Source organism: Penicillium hispanicum (genome assembly GCF_028827665.1).
Source record: "Penicillium hispanicum strain IBT 35686 chromosome Unknown utg000008l_segment0_segment0, whole genome shotgun sequence".
NCBI classification, from domain to species: Eukaryota; Fungi; Ascomycota; class Eurotiomycetes; order Eurotiales; family Aspergillaceae; genus Penicillium; species Penicillium hispanicum.
Window position 1 is genome coordinate 879124 of NW_026623200.1, and position 21131 is coordinate 900254.

The 21131-nt window shown below is 52.4% G+C and overlaps 9 protein-coding genes across 9 annotated transcripts; 6 read left to right on the forward strand and 3 right to left on the reverse strand.

Annotated features, from left to right (window-relative positions):
* Nucleotides 1–49: 49 nt before the first annotated feature.
* Nucleotides 50–808, forward strand: N7459_009169 (40S ribosomal protein uS11; the record flags this gene model as incomplete). Its single annotated transcript, XM_056948337.1, has 4 exons — nt 50–113; nt 190–262; nt 401–561; nt 629–808. 4 exons carry the CDS (start codon nt 50–52, stop codon nt 778–780), a joined length of 450 nt encoding a protein of 149 aa, XP_056795562.1. The 3' UTR covers nt 781–808.
* Nucleotides 809–1421: 613 nt separating this feature from the next.
* Nucleotides 1422–2870, forward strand: N7459_009170 (AAR2 splicing factor family protein; the record flags this gene model as incomplete). The annotated part of the gene is made up of 1 exon (XM_056948338.1): nt 1422–2870. One exon carries the CDS (start codon nt 1422–1424, stop codon nt 2868–2870), a length of 1449 nt encoding a protein of 482 aa, XP_056795563.1.
* Nucleotides 2871–3196: 326 nt separating this feature from the next.
* On the reverse strand, nt 3197–4511 carry N7459_009171 (branched-chain amino acid aminotransferase, cytosolic; the record flags this gene model as incomplete). Its single annotated transcript, XM_056948339.1, has 3 exons — nt 3197–3370; nt 3429–4039; nt 4097–4511. The coding sequence occupies 3 exons, from the start codon at nt 4509–4511 to the stop codon at nt 3197–3199; spliced, it is 1200 nt and encodes a 399-aa protein (XP_056795564.1).
* Nucleotides 4512–8976: 4465 nt separating this feature from the next.
* Nucleotides 8977–11310, forward strand: N7459_009172 (putative C6 transcription factor; the record flags this gene model as incomplete). Its single annotated transcript, XM_056948340.1, is given in 8 exon segments — nt 8977–9091; nt 9109–9180; nt 9239–9564; nt 9585–9947; nt 10003–10154; nt 10222–10384; nt 10480–10802; nt 10896–11310. The coding sequence occupies 8 exon segments, from the start codon at nt 8977–8979 to the stop codon at nt 11308–11310; spliced, it is 1929 nt and encodes a 642-aa protein (XP_056795565.1).
* A 1279-nt stretch (nt 11311–12589) lies between these two features.
* Nucleotides 12590–14154, forward strand: N7459_009173 (putative eukaryotic translation initiation factor 3 subunit EifCl; the record flags this gene model as incomplete). The annotated part of the gene is made up of 2 exons (XM_056948341.1): nt 12590–12895; nt 13033–14154. The coding sequence occupies 2 exons, from the start codon at nt 12590–12592 to the stop codon at nt 14152–14154; spliced, it is 1428 nt and encodes a 475-aa protein (XP_056795566.1).
* Nucleotides 14155–14832: 678 nt separating this feature from the next.
* On the reverse strand, nt 14833–15944 carry N7459_009174 (HesB/IscA family protein; the record flags this gene model as incomplete). Its single annotated transcript, XM_056948342.1, has 2 exons — nt 14833–15204; nt 15603–15944. Coding segments are annotated over 2 exons (714 nt in total), but the record flags the coding sequence as incomplete, so codon positions are not given.
* Nucleotides 15945–16220: 276 nt separating this feature from the next.
* On the forward strand, nt 16221–17873 carry bna5-1 (kynureninase; the record flags this gene model as incomplete). The annotated part of the gene is made up of 3 exons (XM_056948343.1): nt 16221–16413; nt 16492–16841; nt 16902–17873. The coding sequence occupies 3 exons, from the start codon at nt 16221–16223 to the stop codon at nt 17871–17873; spliced, it is 1515 nt and encodes a 504-aa protein (XP_056795568.1).
* A 703-nt stretch (nt 17874–18576) lies between these two features.
* Nucleotides 18577–20160, forward strand: N7459_009176 (MFS transporter; the record flags this gene model as incomplete). Its single annotated transcript, XM_056948344.1, has 1 exon — nt 18577–20160. One exon carries the CDS (start codon nt 18577–18579, stop codon nt 20158–20160), a length of 1584 nt encoding a protein of 527 aa, XP_056795569.1.
* A 207-nt stretch (nt 20161–20367) lies between these two features.
* N7459_009177 (ER membrane protein complex subunit 4) lies at nt 20368–21033 on the reverse strand (the record flags this gene model as incomplete). The annotated part of the gene is given in 3 exon segments (XM_056948345.1): nt 20368–20443; nt 20500–20896; nt 20910–21033. 3 exon segments carry the CDS (start codon nt 21031–21033, stop codon nt 20368–20370), a joined length of 597 nt encoding a protein of 198 aa, XP_056795570.1.
* Between the last annotated feature and the right edge of the window lie 98 nt (nt 21034–21131).

Genomic DNA, 21131 nt, shown 5'->3' on the forward strand with positions numbered 1-21131 from the left:
CTCTTCTTCTCTATATTCCATCCGCGACAACTCCAACCACACAGTTGCAATGGCTCCCAAGAAGGCTACCGCTGCCAAGGAGAACGTCTCCCTCGGCCCCCTTGCCGGTGATGGTAAGTTGGAAAAAAAAAAAACCTCAATTCTTCGAGATGTGCGTACGTGAGACTGACTAGTTCGCGCATGGAACAGGCAAGCTCGTTTTCGGCGTTGCCCGCATCTTCGCCTCCTTCAACGATACCTTCGTTCACGTCACCGATCTGAGGTTCGTTCCTGCCTATGATTCCTTCTGAACGACATCGCTCGACTGCCTAGAACCTGTTTGGCGGAATGTCGCGCACGACTTGGAGTTGACAATCAATCAGCCGGGAACACTTTGACTGACATTCTGGTTCTCCAATAGTGGTCGCGAAACTATCACCCGTGTCACTGGTGGTATGAAGGTCAAGGCTGACCGTGACGAGTCCTCCCCCTACGCCGCCATGCTTGCTGCCCAGGACGTCGCTGCCCGCTGCAAGGAGCTCGGCATCAACGCTCTGCACATTAAGATCCGTGCCACTGGTGGTATGTTCTGGAACAACGTTTCAACCTTCGATCAATGCTAGAGACGTCATCTAATCATCGTATACAGGTAACGGCACCAAGACCCCCGGTCCCGGTGCCCAGTCTGCCCTCCGTGCCCTTGCCCGTGCCGGTATGCGCATTGGCCGTATCGAGGACGTCACCCCCACTCCCTCCGACTCTACTCGTCGCAAGGGTGGTCGCCGTGGTCGCCGTCTGTAGACGTGTGCAGGTATGTCTTTCGTATCCTACTGCGACTTTTTCGCGTGGTTGGATTGGAGACTACCTGCAGGGCCTACCTGCAACTGTGGATGGAATAAACGCGAAGAACGGCCCTTATTGCCTGGTCTTCAATGTTTTTCATGCCCTGAAAAGTTTGTGCTCAGTTTTAGCTCTTGGGTTATGTAGTCTTCTACAGTGAATCAATTGACTGGATCTGGGTAAATCCGCTGTTCATCATTGTAAAAATTTGTCGTAATATCAATATGTTAGACTCGAGATTTCTCTTTTCTTTTGGTCTGTCAATTGGAATAGTGTATCCTTTTGCCCGTTGTAAATGGTGGCTGATACCAAGTGCGGGGAGCTATCGAGGGTCCGATAAAAAAGTGAGCGTCTTCCTCATCGGCGTTCGCAAGGCAAAGCTCTCACTTACCACAGCTCCTGCACGCTAATATTTGCGATACCCTGCTTCGTTGCTAAGAATTTGAACACTTCCTCGACACGAGCAGAGACCAGCACCCCGCCTTTTACGTCAGAGAATCCTTGCGAGCTGACAACACAGGCCCTGTGCTTGCGCCAACAGCCTCAGTCGATCCTACACGAATACCGCGACCTCTTGACACCCGCAGTCTATTCCAGAGACGATGCCTGCGCCACTTCAGCCGTCTCCAACGGTCCTTCTCCCTCAACTACCTCCGAAGACTCTGGTCGGCATTGACCTCATCACCTTCACCTCAACCGCCAATTTTTACGGAATCAGGGATCTACCAACTGGATGGCATTTCCTATACACCGGTACCACAGAGAGCTTGTCCCTGCGTTGTGGCGCATGGTTCTACGTCGGTGATATCCACGCAGCCGGGCATGGAAGCAGCGACTCTGCGCTTGTCGCAACACGAGACCGGGGCCTTGGGCCGGATATCTACATCTGGAAATGGAGCCCAGCCACGGAGGCCCTGACCTCGCTGAAGGCTGAAAGTGATATGGACCGACAGGATGCTATGCGCTACAAGGCGAACCTGGGTGCCATCTGGCAGAGCGGAGGCTTGTTTCGGTATCGAAGTCGTGTCTCGCCATCCATGCTGTCGAATCAATCAGGTTCAACCCCAACACGAGTCCTTCAAGTCGAGCACGATGAGGAGACAGAGGAAAGTGGGCGAAGAGACTGGCAACAACTTACGGATCGGATATCCCCCGCGCTTCTCTCCCGCGTCATTGGCAGTCCTGAATTGGACGTTGATGGACACCCGCGTTGGGCGGTTACATCGGCTAGCACAGCCGGTCGGGACGCAGATCATATTCCTGGAGTCGATTCACCAGCGGAGGGAATGGATGGAACCCCTCCGACAAACGATGAGCAGGAACGAGAATTTGGGTTCCTCCCTGTTGATCTGAAGCGCACATGGCGAGAGGGTGCCATTGGGCGAGAAAGGACTGACGCTGCTCAGGACCGGTCCTGGGCCCTGGGAGATTTGATACAGCGGTATTCCAGTCCAGTCTCTGGCGATACAGGAGTTGACGAGCGCCTGGGAGAGGCACAGCTAGTCGGCGAGCTGCAATTTACGTTCTTGATGGTATTGACCACAATGAACTTCTCCTGTCTCCAACAGTGGAAACGACTGCTGGAACTTATCCTGACATCCAGGCAAGCAATTCTAGACAGAGGGCCGTTTATGAGTGAGGTGATCCGCCTGTTGCTACGCCAGTTACAACGATGTGATGATGTTGAGGGCGGGCTTTTCGAAATTGATGGAGACGAGGGTGGGAAGTTTCTACGCAATCTGCTGAAGAAGCTTCGACGATCATTGGACCAACTCCTTACGCCTGGGGCCGAATCAATGGTCAAAGCTGAACTCGACAAGCTCGAAGCGTGGGTGAAGGAAGAGTATGACTGGGAACTCACACGCGAGGTCTTCGTCCGACGCGGTATGCTTCAACTGGAGGATGGCGAAGAAGTTGAAATGGAAATGGCCGACAATGACGAAGACGAAGACGAGGAGACTGGTGAATATGCACCCATGGTGGTTGACCTAGGAGAAGACACCGCCATCTCTGACGGTGGGGATCTACATGATGCGCGGATGAGCGATTAGAACCGCGATTTGTGCTTGTGTTTTTTCAGCCTTCTTGCTCAACACCGCTTGACGCTCACGATATAAATTATTCTAGATTCCCCCCTTTGCGGTGTTTATTAACGATATTTGGATGTAATTGCAGGTTTATGCAGTTCGAAGGGTATTAATTCAATGCATGTCCATGGTAGAAAGGAAGTCTTCTTCTCGAGGAATAAAGGAAAAGGCCTGGTCTTCTTTATTATGACAGTCCGCAAAGAATATGTACATTAAAGACGACATTTCAAGCAACATCACGGCAGCACTTTCTATCGAAGAAGAACGTTTTCCCAATGCACTATTTTCATCTATTGCTCCTCGCCCTCGACCACATACCCCCAGTCGTGGTTCTCCTTGCCAAACATGATAGCCTCCAACCACGATTTGATCTGGGAAGCATAGCCAGCAGGCTCGCCACCCTTGCCCAGGGTGCTAATGTCGGCGTCGTTGTGACGGATCATGGCAACAGGAGTGATGAAGTACTGTAAATGCAAAGTCAATCACCCGTAACACGGCGCGAGAAGAGCTTGTCAAACTTACCGCTGTACCAGAAACGAACGACTCGACAACTCGGCCCTCCTGGGCTGCCTTCTCAATCTCCCCGATAGTCAAGGTCCGCTCCACAACCTGCAGAGGCGCCAGCTTGCCAACAGACTGCTCGGACAATCTGTCGCGCACTAGCTCCAGGACACTTCGACGAGTGACGCCAGGCAGAATCAGCTGGTTCTCCAGCGGAGCAGTGACAAGCTCCAACTTGCCGGTGTCACCGTTGTGCCAGATAATGAAGAAGTTGGAGGCACCAGCCTCGGTGACCTGGCGGTCCTCGCCAAACAGCCACAGGATCTGATCGAAGCCCATGGCCTGCGCCTTGCCGTGGGCTTGCAGAGAGGGACCATAGTTGGCACCAAGCTTGGCCCAGCCGAAGCCACCAGGCCAGGCACGGACGGTGTCGGGGTTAGACGCAAAAAGCCTCAGGCCCTTCGGGGCGTCCGTCTGGCCTTCCTTCTTCATCTTAGTGAAGTCGGGCCAAGGGACGGCGATGATAAAGAGGAGCGCCTCCTTGGGGACCTGAACACCCAGGTGCGGGCCGTTGCCAATGACGGTAGGGCGAATATACAAGAACGAGCCGGGACGGTCCTTGGGAAGCCAACCTGTCTGGTGTTAGTACCTTGTGGCCGTGGAATTGCAGGGGCAGAACTAGCACATACGAGGGCCATCAATCTGCATTAGTTTCGCGACCAGCTTCTTCAGCTCATCATACTTGAAGCCCGGCAGCGAAGACCGCTGGGCACTGGTGTTCAGACGCTCGCCATTGCAGTCCGGACGGAACAGACGCAGCTTGCCGTCGTAGCCGCGGTAAACCTTCATCCCCTCAAAGCATTCGGTGGCATAGTGCAGGCAGGACGCCGTAGGCGGGATGCTGAGGTTCTGGTACGGCTTCACCTCGGGAGTCTCCCAGCCATTGGCAGCAGTCCAGCGCACAGAGACCATGTGGTCGGTGCAGTAGGAGTGGCTGAGCTCCTCGGGGGAACCGGGCAGAGGCACATCCCTCAGGTTGGTGGAGCGAGTGATCTTGAAGTTCGAGCCATCAAGCTCGGCCACATGAGGCGCAACAGAGCCCATGGTGATGTGGAATGCACTCAATTGATCTCAATTGGATTAGAGACGTCTGGCAATGCTTCCCTCTGGTGGTTTAAGAGGGAGTCGGGGGTGAGTCACTCGGTGGGTCGATCTCTTCCTCGATTTGGTGACAATGGAGGAGCTAGAAATGTTGTGTCAAGAGAGATTGGGTTAATATGGAAGATGTAAAAGCAGAGAAACACTCGACAAGGCCGGAGGACGGGCCACTATTATACAGTCTCAGCGGCTTGCGCCGGGCCCTTTTTGCTTGCTATCAGCGCCGAGCCGAAAAGATTTTTTGCCGCACGGGAGTGGTTTTTTGCCATCGCGGTTAAGCCCATCGACAATACTCAAAAAGGAGGCTTGCTGTGAAGTATAGATGGAATAGTACCCCTGCATGTCATGCTCAATGTGCGCTTCCTATTGTAGACATTTGTGCAACAACGTATGCCACTTTGGTTGGACGTGATGACACTCTGCAAACAGAGGGGTGAGAACTGATAAGCCGTCCGGATCTCGATCTATCGCGGGATCCACTCTGTCAGGGCAGCGCCGACGATAGCCGTGTAGAAGGATTTCAATTATTATAAGAGGTTGACGGAAGCAGTCACGTCTTCCATTCAGGAACTGCCCTCGGAGCGAGACGATTATCCAGAACTCAAAGGATTGGCTCTCGAAATGGTTGTGAAGGACACCACCTACTGCTTCGTCTTTCGGGTTACTATCACCCAGCCTGAACCATCCTCTTTTCCGGTACATCAGCGCCCTCGCTGGTCGGCTTTCTATAGTCCAATATGAATATATTCCACACTCCATGTAGTTCGCAGTACCGGAAATGGGGAAAGGACTAGCAGTGCCTGGCTGTCAACGGAACTAATTGATATCATTTCATCTCTGAGCAGAGACCCAAGTTTAGCGAGCGCTCGGGAGCATATCCGGACTGACAGATTGTTTTTAGGTACAACGGTACAATGCTCTTTCCAGTCTCCGCTTTAGCTGGTACCCCGGCTCTTTTTATTAGTATGAGCTTATTGGGAACAGATATATCGTGCTACGCACGTCTCTTCATGTCTAGCTATACGGTGAAAAGTAGTTGTCGAGGAAGGATGTTCAACGAACGACCTGCCACAAAAGAATCCTCCGCCCTCTATAGGTAGTCAGCGTGGTTTGGTTACTTCGTCATACATGAACGCTTGTGAATTCTACGTAAGACTACGCGTATTCTTTCTCCTACGCTCTCGGAGAGATTTCTGGACATTGCTCATGGCTCTTATTTTCCGGGTATATGATATAATGAACCGCCCAGGCTGGGGAATATAGCACCTACAACGACATCAGTAAGTTCGATCGCACCATTCCAGCCTCTATCTCGATCCACAGCTGTCACTGCTAGATGTGCTTGAGAAAATCATTTCCACCAATCAAACCAATGCCGTAATCGCCCAATCAAGACCATTGCATCTCGCCAATCTTGCCAAGGCCCCGCCCCAGGACAATGGACAGGCATTTATGAGCATGAGGCTGGAGGAGAGGGGGAAGGGCTAGAAAAGACTAGTAAAGTGATACCCCAGTACTTTTGTCCAGTCGGTATCGACAATCCCTAATTTTTGGGAAAGAGAAGGCCGAGCCGCCCATCAATGTAAAACGCCATCTCCGTCCTTGATGAGACTAGTGCAATGCGCAGCCGATCTACCGTCGTTGAGATTGAGTATTCCGTCAAGACCAGTTGCTTGCCCAGACGGCGGTGGCAAATGGCTGTTTCGACTTAGCGTCAAATCAAGGGCGCGATTCAAAGGCGTGAAGAGGTGTGTACCCATGGATTCCTGCGACCGGGGACCACCGGATCTCCAAGAAGAAATCAAACGACCCCGTCCGCGCTTGCGACTAAAAAAGCACACCACACAGCGCCCGTCGGTCGAGAAGGTCGAGCCGGCGCAATCTTGACATCCTTCGAGACCGTTTGCTCAGTTCCTATGTACATACATACATACAGTACATAGTACATAGACGGCACAGGCCGTGCTTGGGGAAACCAATCACGGCGTGGCGAGCAATTTCGGCTGTTTCTTCCGGTCCACTCAGGGGGACCGTGACATCAGCTTCGGTTCTAATTAACTAACTAGTTAGTTGTACTTCGACCTGGACAACCTTCGTGCTGATGTCTGGTCGCATGGAAATCTGCATTGTGAGTAGGATCGTTCAGTCCAGTCAGGAAATCAGGGATTTGGTTCGACCTAAGAGGGTTATGACCGCAGCGGAAGGTGGTTCATGCATGGGTTGGGCACATGTCGTCTCGCAATGCACCCATACAGATCGAGGTGATTTGGTAATTTGGAACCGTCTCCCGCTGATCAATACAGTGGGATACACCGGGTCCACCTCCAGGTGCATCGTTCAAATCTGGAATGAGTACTCCAGCTCCGGACAGGTCTGTGTCGGACTGAACCAATCGATCGGGGTTGACACTAACCCAGTGTAGTCCTCTAGTCCAGATAGAGAAAGAGTCTTAAGAACTTTCAACGGACTTCCACGATAGAAACTTTGGGCAAGCTCTGCCTGGACCACGGTGGGCCATCGCGTATTGGAGTCTTCAGGAGCGGGATGCAGAGCCGACATCTTTGCCATTTTTAGAGCACTATCCTCATGTTATGAGCTGGCCAGAATAAATGATTGGTCTCATTTTCAGGGAATTTCTGTGTCCTGTCTCCTTGTCAGTACCACCTGCACATTGGGGCCAGGAAGGAGGAGATTGTGTCATCCGATTGGACGGATATCAACCGGCCACTAATTGGCCTCGGAATTGGAATGACGAAGGGCACTCAAGCGAGGGATGTTGGTTCTGCCATTCCCACGGCAACATCTGGGAAAGGAGGGGTGGATTTGAGTGCGCGGATAATACATAATATCGGCCGTATTGTAAGTGGCGGAGATAGTGTGTAGATCCCATCTGGTTTCGTGAAGGATGAGAGCCTTCGCAGATGCCCGTCAGGTCATCAGGTGGGGACCGGCAAAGAATTCCGTGGAATCACGATAACAATCATAATGACTTTCGTCAATATTATGTAGTTTTGTTCTTTTTGGTATCGTTCGTATCACTTTGTCAAGCACCTTAACTCGTGGCCAGCCAACCACGGTGCTGGGATTCATTTGCCGTCGAGCGGGAGCGAGGGAAACCTTCCCTGGGGATCTGACAGGACATGGAGTCTCTCATGAATGTGTGTAGGTCCCATCTGGCCACACTGTCAAGGCACATTCGAGCCCTATTGATGGGGTACTCTTGGAAGGCCTGGTCATCAGATATTGAGGGATTCATAGTCAAAATAATGTAAGAGGACCATTGTATAGATGATGCGCGCAATTTGGTCGACTCTCCCTGGGGGGTCTCATCGCGGAGCGGACACGAGCTTCGAGACATGTCACCGTGCGAAATTTCCAGCGCTTTCCCCCGGACGTGTTTGATACAGTAGATATCATGGTGGATGTCCATTTGCATCTATACTTACTATGCAGGATGGATTGCCGGTAACTATGAGGCGACTGTATGCTGAGCCTATTGCGCTAACCCTAGAATCTGGTCTTAGTATGTACATACTCCTGGGGGTTAGAGGCAAACAGCTGCAGACGACACCGCCCCGTAACACGGATCGGGCCTCTTCTCAAGTTATAGAGGGCGAGATGGAGCCGCTGAAGGTCCTGGGATACCGCCACCCACCGATTGAAACAATGATCATCATCGGTCGCGAGCTTCCGAGCGGGAAGGGCTATGGAGAACGTAGCTCATATGTAGGTCTCGTGTGGGTATCTGCTAAGGCTAGGGGCCTTGGGCCCAGCCCGGTCTCGCGTTGGTCCTTGAGGCTTGTTCCGTGTCGGTATTTCGGGCGTGTCCACATCATAGCGGTCACGCTCGCTTCAGCCCGCGGCGATGCTAACGCGCTCGGATTTTGGCCCAGCCTTGGCTCGCCTTTCCCTACTCCATGCCGCGAACGGCGCCAGATTGGCCGCTGTCTTGCTCTCCAATAGCCGGCAAGTTCAATCTTGGGCCACCAGGCCACCCTGGCTGTGTGACAACCGCCTAACACCCCTTCTGTTTGCCAGAGGCGTGTTCCCCCCCCCCCCCCCCCACCTCAGTTTCTCGGTCGTTTTGTCACCTGCAGGTCGACTTGGATCCTCTCAGCCGGTTTCGAGCCAATTCCACATCACGCCTCGTGGTCGAATACATAACGCAGCAAACGACCCACGCCCACCGCACTCCGACGACATGCGCTCCGGCCCTTCTTGATGCCATATTGATTGCTATTGATGCCGTGGAAGGGGTTTCTCAGTGGTCAGTGTGAAGGAACAACCCAGGAAATGCTGTCTTGCTATCAGCGCCCGTCTTGACTCGATCGCCCGGTTGCACCTTGAAGGGGATTGACTCAAGGCTGTGCAGTTGCTTTCGTCCACCACTGACATTGCCATTAAGAACCCAATGGCGATGCACCACCAGTCAGCTATTCAGCATCAAGCCAGCCCCTCGCAGGGTAACAAGATGAACCCCCACGACAACCCGAAACAATTCCCTGCTCTGGCTCCAGGGCCACCACGTATGTTCGCTCCACAGCCAGCAGTTTCGGTTTCGAGGCAAAAAAAGAACTCCACTGCTTGTCTATCATGCAAAGCGGCAAAAAGAAAAGTGACCAGTTCTTGAACAGCGTGGCAATGGGCATTATCTTAGACCCTGAAACCAAAAGTTCGGACTGACCGCTCGTGTCTGCTCAATCAGTGCTCTGGACCCCCTTCCCCGTGCAAGGCCTGTTCCGGCGCCGGTACCGAGAACGACTGCCATTTCGACCCGAGTCGAGACTTGAGACGCAAAGTAGCTGTGAAGCGGACCATACAGGAGTTGTCAGATTATAAGGATTTGCTGGATTCCTTGTTAATGACACTCCAGTCGGCGCATCGCGACAAGATCGAGGGGCTTGTACATCTGATTCAAAACAATGGCTCCATGAAGGAGATTGCCCTTGCCGTCGGAAGCCCTGTGACGCAATTCACCGATTCCAAGAGACTGTCGATGGTGAAAAACCTCTATCCGAGGACAATAATCAGCCTTTTGATATGGGACATGAGATAGAATCCAGCCGAGATTCGGAGCAGGACCCAGTATTGGATTGGCCGGAAGATGAAGCTGTGCCACGGCCTATATTCGACCCTTATGCACGGGTAAGCCTGGAAAGTCTCTGTGACATCCCGCTGTTTAAAGTGTCGGCCAAACCGTGGACAGGAGTGATCGAAGACGACGATCTCGTGTCGCATCTGGTTTCGCTGTACTTCACATGGGACCACCCATGTGCACAGTTTGTTGATCAAGATATATTCCTCGAGCACATGAGGCGAGGAGACCCCGAATCAGAGTTTTGTTCACCACTCCTGGTCAACAGTCTCTTATCGATGGCAAGTGTATGACGCCCTAGTCGTCCTCTAGCCGAGACAACCTTGTTCCTAACCCCGACAGGTCTATTCCGATAGTCCAGATGTGTTCTCGGATGCCGAGAATGTATTTTCTCGGGGACAGATCTTTCTCGAAGAGGCAGAGAGATTGCTGCGGGCCCAAGATGGGAGGTCGACGTTGTGCAATATCCAAGCTCTCCTTTTGATGTGCTATCTGTATGTGAGCCTTCCAAGACATATGGCGCCCACTTTGCCGGTAAATAGGAGCTGACCGGGGGCGCAGATTTTCATATCAGGGCAATACCAATATGGCCTGGGTGATGTTACGGCAGGGCGTTCAACATGCACAGGACATGGGACTGTTCATGCTACCGCACGAGAGAGGCCAACCCGAGGAAAATGGTTCACCTGAGATGGAACGCGTTCGTGCAATCACGGCCTGGGGCGTCTTCAGCTTAAACCTGTAAGTGGCCAGTGCAAGACTGGACAACAGAAAGCGACTAAAGAGCGAGGCAGCCAAATGGCGACAAGGCTTAGAAAGTTTGCCAACTTGGACCGTCCTGTACCAAGCATACACGTTGGAGGAAATCACGATGTTGACTGGATACCCTATCCACGGTCGAACCAGATCACCTATTCCCCCAAACCCGCCTATCTGCCTCAGGTCCGACAAGGGCTCGTCGAATTGACGGAGCTTGTAGCGGAGGCTCGGGGCCTTCTTAGTGACAAAGGCTCGCGCACGAGATTTCATGAGTTGGTGCAGAGAGCAGAAGAACCATATAATCGGTTGCAGCGGTGGTTGGCCAATTGGCCTGAACCCTCTGAAATCAGAAAGGAGCCAAATCCGCAGCTGCTCACCCTCCGGTAAGTGAGAAGCAACGCAAAAACGTCCACCTTGTCAATCCATCCTTTTGTAGTTTTTTGTTGGTGGGTATCCCGTGTTGACAACAAGTGCAGAATCAAATCCCTCCACGCAACCACGGACCTTCTCGAAACGCTCATTGAACGCGACGAGCAAGGGACCCTGACTGACCGATTCCAACAAGCTTGGCGCCACCAAATAGATGATATGACACGGTGCCTTCGAGTCTATCGTGAATCGTGGGGGCTCAAAGATATTCCTAGCCAGTTGACCGATGTGATCCAAACAGCCCTCCACACCCTAGTGCACCGCTTGGAGGAAATTGGCGAAGCGAGAAATGCGTTTATCGAGCTCTGCCGCTTTGGAATAATTCTGAGTCATAAATCTAAGCCCACTGCTGAAACCATTCACGCGATCCTATCGCTGTCCCGGCGAGGAGTCGTAAGGTTACCAACCGAGGCCATCGCGATCCTTGACGGATCCGAGGCCCGGAAGGGCCAAAAGTCATGATGGCAGCTTTTTGAACGCGACAGGATCGTACACGCATCGGGAATTTGGCGTACATGGGACAGGTGGGTCGCAACGGACTTGCTAATACTGCTGGTGATTGCAACGCGTGCCCAAGGACAAACTCAGGAGACAAGGATCGCGTCGGCTCGGGCTGATATCGAAGACGGAGAGGGATGGGATTTCAAGACGCAAGCGAGGTATCATAAGCGTCATGACTGGTGCTCTGCGGCTGTCAGAAGAGAAATTTGGCTGGGCAGAAGGGAGTGGTGAGTTCGATGGACTCTCCTCTCCTTCGGCTGTGGAAGTTCAAAAACGGACTGCTCAAGGCCAAATAATGCTTGACGCCGTGTCACCCTTGGGTTGGAAACAGACCCTCGGGCGAATCTGGGAAGAGAGGGCAACATCACGAATGGCGGTGGATCGCACACCTTCCCCAAGTCGGGGAGGATCGAGCGGTGCCGCTTTCCAAAGAACGGGAAGACTTTTCCGGCAGCCAAACAGAGCAACAACCATCCAGCAGGGTTGAGGCAAAGCTCTATTTCATTGGATTACTTGTGTGAAGCCAACGCCCGATTTGCTTTCATGTTTCCCAGAAATGAGCATTAAACTCTTCGCTTTTTGACATCGATACGAGTCATTATTTGGTTCCTCCCAGGGTTTACTGCACCAGGCCAGACTCTGAACACGTTAATAAGGGATAGAATTTACACATTTGAGGCTGCCAAGGTATCTTCGGCCAATGAGTGCTCTTATCGTTTTTTCTGCTTTGGGCCGAGTCTGCACTAATTTCCCGACGATATGTCATTACACATGTACAGAGATTGTTCTGAGGAATAGAATGGATGTAGATTCCGGTAAAGATGGTGTGAGATTTGAAAATGGTGCAATAGGTGCCTGGTTCAGGACATTGTCTCCTTAAAGAGTCGTCGCAATCGACGACTGAAGACTAGCCGGTGAAGTCCCATCGTAGTCCCATCGTCCAAGTGGTCTCATCAGAGCTCATCGACATCTGCAAGACTGCAGCCAGTTCCATGATTGTGCATATGGGCATAGGCTGAGTCAGCACCGGCTTTATGCGCAGATAAGATAAGCACAAACAGCGAAGCGAAAACCCTCAAAATTCGACTTCGTCTGGCAAATCCCACACGCCGACGGACGTGCACCCCCACCACCCTTCCGCCCCTGCCGTCATCTCGTCATTTCGGCAACTCGACGAAGACATCATCTCACTACTCTTCCTCCCTCCCACTCCCTTCCCTCCTGGTCCCCAACCCCAATCATGTCCTACGACGACCGCGCCAATGCGCGCCCCAACCTGAATGATGAGTCCGACGTCGAGGAGGAGGCTCTGGTCAACGACTATCGCGAGCAAGTCAATTTTGACGACAGCATGAGCGAGCTGGATCGGACGACATCTCTCGGCGGCTCCCAAACCCAGGACCTTCAGGCACAGCTGGCCGCCGCCGCTACCCCGCTGGAATACCAGGCGACTCTCGAGACCAAGTTCGCCAGCTATGACAACTATTGCAGTCTCTTCCACTACATCCTAAATTCGGAAGGTCCCGTGGACCTGGAAGTTCCTTCGGTAGGTGGTCCGTTGCGTTCATCAATGGCCATGAGACAAAGAAAGAAAAAGAGCCTTGGCATTCGTGGGCCAGGCGAAGGGGCCTATTGCAGTATATAAACAGCGTGCTAACTGCTCGGTCTTATTGCAACTTTTAGTATTACTGGGCATGGGATGTCATTGACGAGTTCATCTACCAATTCGAGTCATTCTGCCGCTACCGCAACCGGGTCGCTCGCAGCGGATCCAACGAGGAGGAGGCTCAGCTGCTCCGCGAGAACCCCAACACATGGGGCTGCTACTCGGTTCTGAATGTGCTCTACTCGCTCATCCAGCGTTCGCAGATCAACGAGCAACTGGCGGCCATCAAGCGGGGCGAGGACCCCATGGCCTTTGCCGGCGAGTACGGCTCCCGGCCGCTTTACAAGATGCTGGGTTACTTCTCCATCATTGGCCTCCTCCGTGTGCACTGTCTGCTGGGTGACTTTAGTCTTGCCCTGAAGACCCTCGACGACATCGAGATGAACAAGAAGGCTATGTTTGCTCGCGTCATGGCCGCCCACTTTACCACGTACTACTACGTCGGCTTCTCCTACATGATGATGCGCCGCTACGCCGACGCCATCCGCATGTTCAGCCACATCCTGGTGTATGTGTCGCGGACAAAGAATTTCCAGAAGGGTGGCAACAGCTACGATGCTATTGCCAAGAAGAACGATCAGATGTACGCTCTGATCGCCATCTGCGTGGCTCTGCACCCCACCCGTCTGGATGACACCATCCATTCTGCCGTGCGCGAGAAGTATGGTGAGCAGTTCCACCGCATGCAGCGCGGCGGCCCCGAGGCCCTGCCTGTCTTCGAGGAGCTGTTCCGCTCTGCCTGTCCCAAGTTCATCAGCCCCACCCCTCCTGACTTCGATAACCCTGCCTTCAACGTCGACCCCGTCGATCACCACACCGCCATCTTCATGGACGAGGTCAAGAACACCCTATTCAACCCTACTATCCGCTCCTACTTGAAGCTCTACACCACCATGGACCTGAAGAAGCTGGCTGGTTTCCTCGAGGTCGAGCCCGAGAAGCTTCGCTCCTGGCTGCTCGTGAACAAGCAGCGCAGCCGCCAGATTCGCTGGGTTGAGGGCGGTCTGCTGGAGGGTGACCCGGTCATCGCCAACGACCTCGACTACGCTCTCGAGGATGACCTAATCCACGTCAGCGAGACCAAGGCTGGCCGCCGCCTGGTGGACTGGTACCTGCGTAACCTTGCCCGTGTCTACTAAGTCCGTCAACGGGTGCATTCCTCATCTGGCCCAAGAATCCAAGAATCCACTATCCGCCATGAGTGTTTGTCAGTTGTGCGAGTATTCCACGAGGCAAAAAAAAAAAGTCAAGGATGGACTTCCACCGCATGCAAGAAAGAACGGACATGACTCGAGATGATATTTTTCTTTCACATTCCTACCCCGCTCTTGTTTCTCATTTTTCATTTTGTCCTCATTGCCTCCTTCCTATACGCTTTCCTCTTGTTGGCTTTTTCCTTTTCCTTTCTCTTTCTGTGTTTTATCCCTGGTTCTCTGATCCCGAGGACACGATGCGGATTCCAAAATCAAGTCGGCGATATTTTTGGAGGGCGTACGATTTCACCTTTGCCCCGGTCTGCTGTTCTGCCTTTTTCTTTTAGGGCAGATGATTGTCTCAGCGAGGAGAGTATTGTGGGAGGTAGAAGAAAAGGAGACTTGATGAAATGCATAGATCAACGATATACTTCACTCAGCTCCATTGTAGTCGGATCCTCTTCATGCATTTGCGCCAATTTTCTACGTCACGACTCGAAAAGAAGTGACTTCCAGGTAGAGGGAAGAGGGGTATAACATGCAGATTAATCTATCTTTTCCGAATTGAAATATGCAATATCTGTACACGCCAGAAGGGCAACCCCCAATTATGACCCGGCCAGATCAATCCATCACATCGAAGCTCGTGCCGCACCCACAGTTACTTGTCGCACGCGGGTTGTCCACGATCTTGAATTGACTGCCGATCAGTTCGGTCGTGTAGTCCACCGTGCTTCCGGACAGCAGGTCCAACGAGGGCTCGTCCATGACGACTTTGGCTTCGCCGACTGCATCTGTGGAAATTTCCGAGGGATCTGCATTTCCCTCGAAGATCGTGTCTTCTTCCAGATCGATTTTTGATGCCGACTCTAGCGACATCATGTACTGGAATCCATGACAGCCACCGCTTGTCACGGTGATGCGGAGGTGGTGGTAGGGGTTTTCTTCTTTGGTGGCAGAAGGAGAAGACGAGGGATCGGTGATTTCGCGAAGACGCTGTGATCGTTAGTCGGACGTCTCGCTATGACACAAGTAAAAAAACGAGCAGGAAAAAAAAAACCAAAACCAAAGAAATAAAACATACAACAGCGAGGATTCGCATGTGGTCACCCACCATACTACTAACTCGCCGGCGTGTGGCTTAAGTACGGCTGAGCGGACGGGAAGCCCTGTTCTCCACACCCTGTGGTCGTATGTACTGGAAGGCACATGGAAGTGGCTTAAGCTGCGCTTGTCGGATGGTCTCCTTTGATTTCCCGCAAACTCCCAATAGCCGTGCCATGTTCATCCCGACAGAGGTCCGGATAGCTTCCCATCCACACCGGTACAAGCCGTCGAATATGCAGGAAACAAGAGAAGAAGAAGAAGCCCAAGCGAAATTGGTATCAACGTACCTCAACTGCTCGAGGCGAAATGCCGATCATAAGCGTCTCCCCATCATCTCCGGTTCTCGGATTTTGTAGGACCTTGGTAGCCGGACGGACGGACGAGGCAGTAAACGGTGCGACAGGTTGGTAGAACTGAGAGCGAGAGATGGGTGATCGTGAAACTGAGGGTCTGTGAAGAGATGCACTGGCTGCAGTTGCAGTGCCTGGCCGGCGACAGGCGATTTCGCCGACGGAGGATGCGGAGAGGCGCGAAGCGGGCCGGAAGCTCGAGAAGAGCCGGCAGGGCTGCTGGGATAACCGACGGGCGGTCGTTGATGAAAAGAGAGACCGAGACATCTCAGAGGAGTACTGGTGAGTCCGTGGGTCAGAGATATGGCACAAAGTTGAAGACTTGCTTGCGATTATCGCATCGTCCCATCCAATGCGATCGGGTTAGTCAGATCGGCAGTGGCGCGATTGGTCAGCGTAGGCGGGAAATGGCGGCAAAAGACTGAAACAGGCAGGAAGCGGGTATGGCGGGGTGTGAATCTGAATTCAACTTGACGTTTCTGATATCTGTGTGCTGGGGTGAGTGAATGACTCAAAGGCGGACAATCTGATCGCCTCTGGGTATCGTCTGCCAAGATGGGTTCGAAACAGCACTTGCGGAATATCAGAAGTGGCCCCCCACTTCCATACCAGGATGATATCAGAGCTTACACTCGGCAATATGCCGAGGCCCTCGACGCGCAAGATCCTCTCCGGCACTTTCGAAACGAGTTTATCATTCCCTCCAAGAAGGATCTAAAAAAGAAAGCCCTGGCTGTGGGTGAGGGAGGTATGTGGCGAGTGCCCTAATATATCTCCTTAAGTAGCTGCAACAGCGATACTTACCCGGGGAATATATTCAACCAAGCAGACGCCGAGGAAGCCTCCGACCCTAGATGCATTTACTTCTGTGGCAACTCCCTGGGTGTTCAACCCCGCAGTACTCGGCGGTATATCGAACAGTACTTGCGCACATGGGCCATAAAAGGCGTGACAGGCCATTTCGTCCCGCACGATGATCAATTACTTCCTCCTTTCGTCGAGGTAGACACCGCGGGTGCCAAACTGATGGCACCAGTCGTGGGGGCGCTCCAAAGCGAGGTGGCAGTGATGGGGACACTCACTGGCAACCTGCACCTTCTCATGGCAAGCTTCTATCGTCCCACACAGGAGAAGTATAAGATTATTCTGGAGGGCAAGGCCTTCCCAAGTGACCACGTATGCCGTTTTTTATCATACGAAAAGAAAAGACTCCAGGTACTGATACATATGAGCTAGTACGCAATCGAGTCTCAAATTCGGCATCACAATTTCAAACCTGAGGACGCCATGGTGTTGATCGAACCAGAGGATCAAGACCGGCCCATTCTAAGCACGGAGCAAATACTTAAAGTAATTGACGACAATGCTTCCAGTACTGCTTTGGTTCTTCTGTCGGCAATCCAATTCTACACTGGGCAGTATTTTGACATTGAACGCATTACGGCACATGCCCACTCCAAGGGTATTCTAATCGGCTGGGACTGTGCCCATGCTGCCGGCAATGTTGACTTGCGCCTGCATGAATGGAAAGTTGACTTTGCAGCCTGGTGTAGCTACAAGTATATCAACAGTGGGCCCGGTGGAATGGCGGCACTCTTTGTCCATGAACGGCACGGCAGTGTGAATGAGAGACAGCCTGACAGCGAGGATAGCTTCCGCCCACGCTTCTCTGGGTGGTGGGGCAGCGATCTCACGACTCGCTTCAACATGGAAAACCGTGAGTTGATGCACTTCAACTGGAAATCATCATATCTGACAGCTTCAGAATTCGTTCCGCAACCTGGTGCTGCTGGGTTCCAGCTTTCGAACCCCTCCGTTCTGGACATGAACGCTGTTATCGCTTCTCTCGAGATATTTGACCGCGCGACGATGAAAGGGATCCGGGAAAAGTCTCTCAATATCACAGGCTACCTGGAGCATCTACTGCTCAAGTACCCGCTTGACGCTCCACCAGAAGACAAACCTTTCACGCTGATCACGCCATCCAATCCTGCCGAGCGAGGGGCCCAACTTAGTCTTAGGCTACAAACTGGGCTCCTTGACAGCGTGCTGCACTCTCTGGAGGAAAATGGAGTGGTAATCGACGAGAGAAAACCAGATGTCATCCGGGTGGCCCCTGCACCGCTGTACAACACCTATGCTGAGGTCTGGGAGTTTTGTCAAATATTCCTGCAGGCGTGCCGAAAAGCCGTGAAGGATCGTAAATGAGTCGAATCAATGAAGATTGATGGGAATGAGTCAAGGATCTCACATGGTGGAAGTGCGCTTGACGGCATGTGATGGATGGTGTGTATACAACCGATCCTCGGACCAGTATAGTAGCCTTGGAGTAGATTTGTGCTATTGCATGTCACCAGTATTTCGCATTTCAGTTCCACCGGTGCGCCATATCGGCATGACTCATCAAGTGCCTTCGAATGGTCTTGAACATCTTAGGCAAGAAAGGGCGTGAACAAGAAATGGTCAATTACCTCTGATGGCCAAGGATGCATATTGATTTGGGCATCGAATTGATGCAACCTTTTAGCATATGTACATATTCAACAGACATGAAGAGTTCTCAAGCTTTGAAATGACCCAATCAAGCCAATCGAAATCTCCGAAAGTCGCAGGGTCGGATTGGTTGGCGTTGGGAGTTGAGGGTTGAGACCGGGCGGGCCGATAAGCAACGGCTTCGGCTGCTCGGCACGGCGGACTTCACTTCTACTGGTTCGGACATCTGGTATTTTGGGCCCTCCGTATTTTCCCTGCCAGATAAGGATTAGTCGCCGTGCAGAATCATAATCCTTTCTCAAGTCGAGCATGGCTTCCGCCGTTTGTCTCCATATCTCCAGGGCTGGCCGTGCAGTGACAAGCACGCCCACGACGGCCCGGAAGTAAGAAAACGGGGACTCTGCCAACCATAATCAACATGCAACCCGCACGAGATGAAGAAACTGCGGGGGACCGAGGTGGGGACATCGCCGATGTTGACTACTCCATCTTCACCGTGAGCCAGCGGCGGTACATTGTCTTCATGGCTTCGTGGGCGGGATTCTTCTCGCCCGTCTCGTCGCAAATCTACTTCCCGGCTTTGAACACTCTCGCCCGAGATCTTCACGTGTCGAATTCATTGATCAACTTGACGCTCACGAGTTACATGGTGAGTGGAATTGAAATATCTACAGTTCTCCACGATTGCAAGCTAATATCATTTGGAACTCTAAAGATTTTTCAAGGATTGTCACCCATGTTCATTGGGGACTTCGCCGATAAAGCCGGTAGACGCCCGGCCTATATTGTCTGCTTCATCATCTACACTGCTGCCAACATCGGTTTGGCCCTCCAGAACAACTATGCAGCGCTTTTCGTCCTTCGATGTCTGCAAAGCGCAGGAAGCAGCACCACCATTGCCCTTTCATCTGGTGTGGTATCTGACGTTGCCACTGCATCTGAGAGAGGCTCATACATGGGATTCGTCACAGCAGGGTCCTTATTGGGTCCATCTGTAGGTCCGGTCATCGGAGGCTTGCTGTCTCAGTATCTCGGATGGAGAGCTATCTTTTGGTTCCTTGTGATCTTTTCCGGAACTTTCTTGGTCCCGTTCTTGATCTTCTTCCCTGAGACTGCTCGTGGCGTCGTTGGAGACGGATCCTTGCCACCTCAAAAATGGAATATGTCACTGATCAGCTATCTCGAATCTCGAAAGGCTCGGGAGGAAGGCATCGCATCTCCAGTCGCTTCAGGCAAGCAAAAGCTGTCCTTTCCCAATCCGGTAGAAACCCTCGCCATCGTGTTTCAGAAAGATACCAGCATCATTCTCTTCTGCAATGCGTTACTTTTTGCTGGATTCTACGACGTCAGTGCGACGATTCCATCGATATACAGTGAACTATATGGCCTAGACGATCTCCAGATCGGTCTGTGCTACATTCCCTTCGGACTCGGTGCCAGCATTGCCTCCATTATAAGCGGCAAACTCCTGGACTACAACTACCGGCGTATTGCAAAGAGTAGGGGCTTTCCGCTGTTCAAGAACCGCCACACAGACCTAAAAAATTTCCCCATTGAAAAGGCTCGCCTACAGATAGCATTTCCTATGCTAACCTTGGGAAGTCTCAGCATCCTTGCCTTTGGATGGTTTTTGAACTATGGAATCCACCTTGCTGCGCCAACAACCATTCTTTTCCTTATGGGACTCACCCTGACAGGGGCCTTTAATACTGTCGGTACCCTTATGGTGGACCTGTACCCAACGCAGGCAGCGAAGGCCACGGCTGCCAACAATCTTGTGCGGTGCTTGCTCGGTGCTGGCGCAACTGCGCTGATTGACCCCATGCTCTCGGCCATGGGTCGTGGCTGGTGCTTCACTTTCATTGCACTGGTGATGCTGGCAACATCGCCGCTACTGCTCTTTGAGATTCACAATGGACCCAGATGGCGTGAAGCCCGTCGCTTGAAGCAAGAAGCGAAGAAACTCGCAGGCGAGACAAACCATGGTAACGAAAAGTCTTGAGACTCTTGATACGACCGCTCCAGCCGCAAGTTCATCTTATCAGTCATGCTGCCACGATACTCATTTGCATGCCATAGCGCCGATACCCCAAGCATTCCAGCTGTAGATTGCATACCCTTAGAAAAATCTAACTACAATAGGACTAAATTGCTAAAAAAGCACTTCTGCGATTATGTTATTATATGCTAGTACATCCTTGATCGCGTATCACTTGAAAGCAAAATAGGCCCGCTCCAAAGGCTGCCGCTCCGTTTCCCACGCGAGCCAATCCGACCTCGTAGTCCTGGAAAGGTGGTTAGTACTAAACGAGAAAAGATACAACTGCACACTCCAACATACGGCAATAGTCCCATCGCATTGACTTTCCAGATTCCCAATGCTAACAGCAACAACTGCATAAGCACATAGATCGCCTTTACTCCAACCAAGCGCGCTCGAGTCGACGGGGTCTCGTATTTAGCGAAGGCGGCATTGGTATTGATGAGACCTTGAATGGGGCCCTTGAATAGCATAAACACCATCATAATGCTGAAGATCTGGAGACTGTTGCCGGACATGTACATCATAATACCGTTCATGGGAAGCTGCTTAGACGGGGCGATGGCAATCTCCCATGCTTTCTTCAGCTTCAGGGCGTCGGTCTCTTCGGGCTTCGTCACAGTCGGCTGCTGCTGCTGTTGCTGGCGCTGAGACCGCTCAGTATCGCTGTCGGCATTCTCATGGGGCTCGGTGGTTTCTTACCTGCTTACCTCCCCGGCTGCCGGAGAAGCCTGGTGGATTCGGGATGCTGGAGGCTGCCTTGGAGGGACGTGGCATCGGTGAGTTCATCGCGACGACCCATTGCGGTGGGGGCGGCGGGGGGAGAGCCGACATGCTGGCGGCGAAATGGAGATGTGAGAGAGGGACGACGTGGAGTGGCGTGGGAAGTCGAAAAGTGGGAAGAATGACGGGGCGCGGCGGTGATAGGGAGG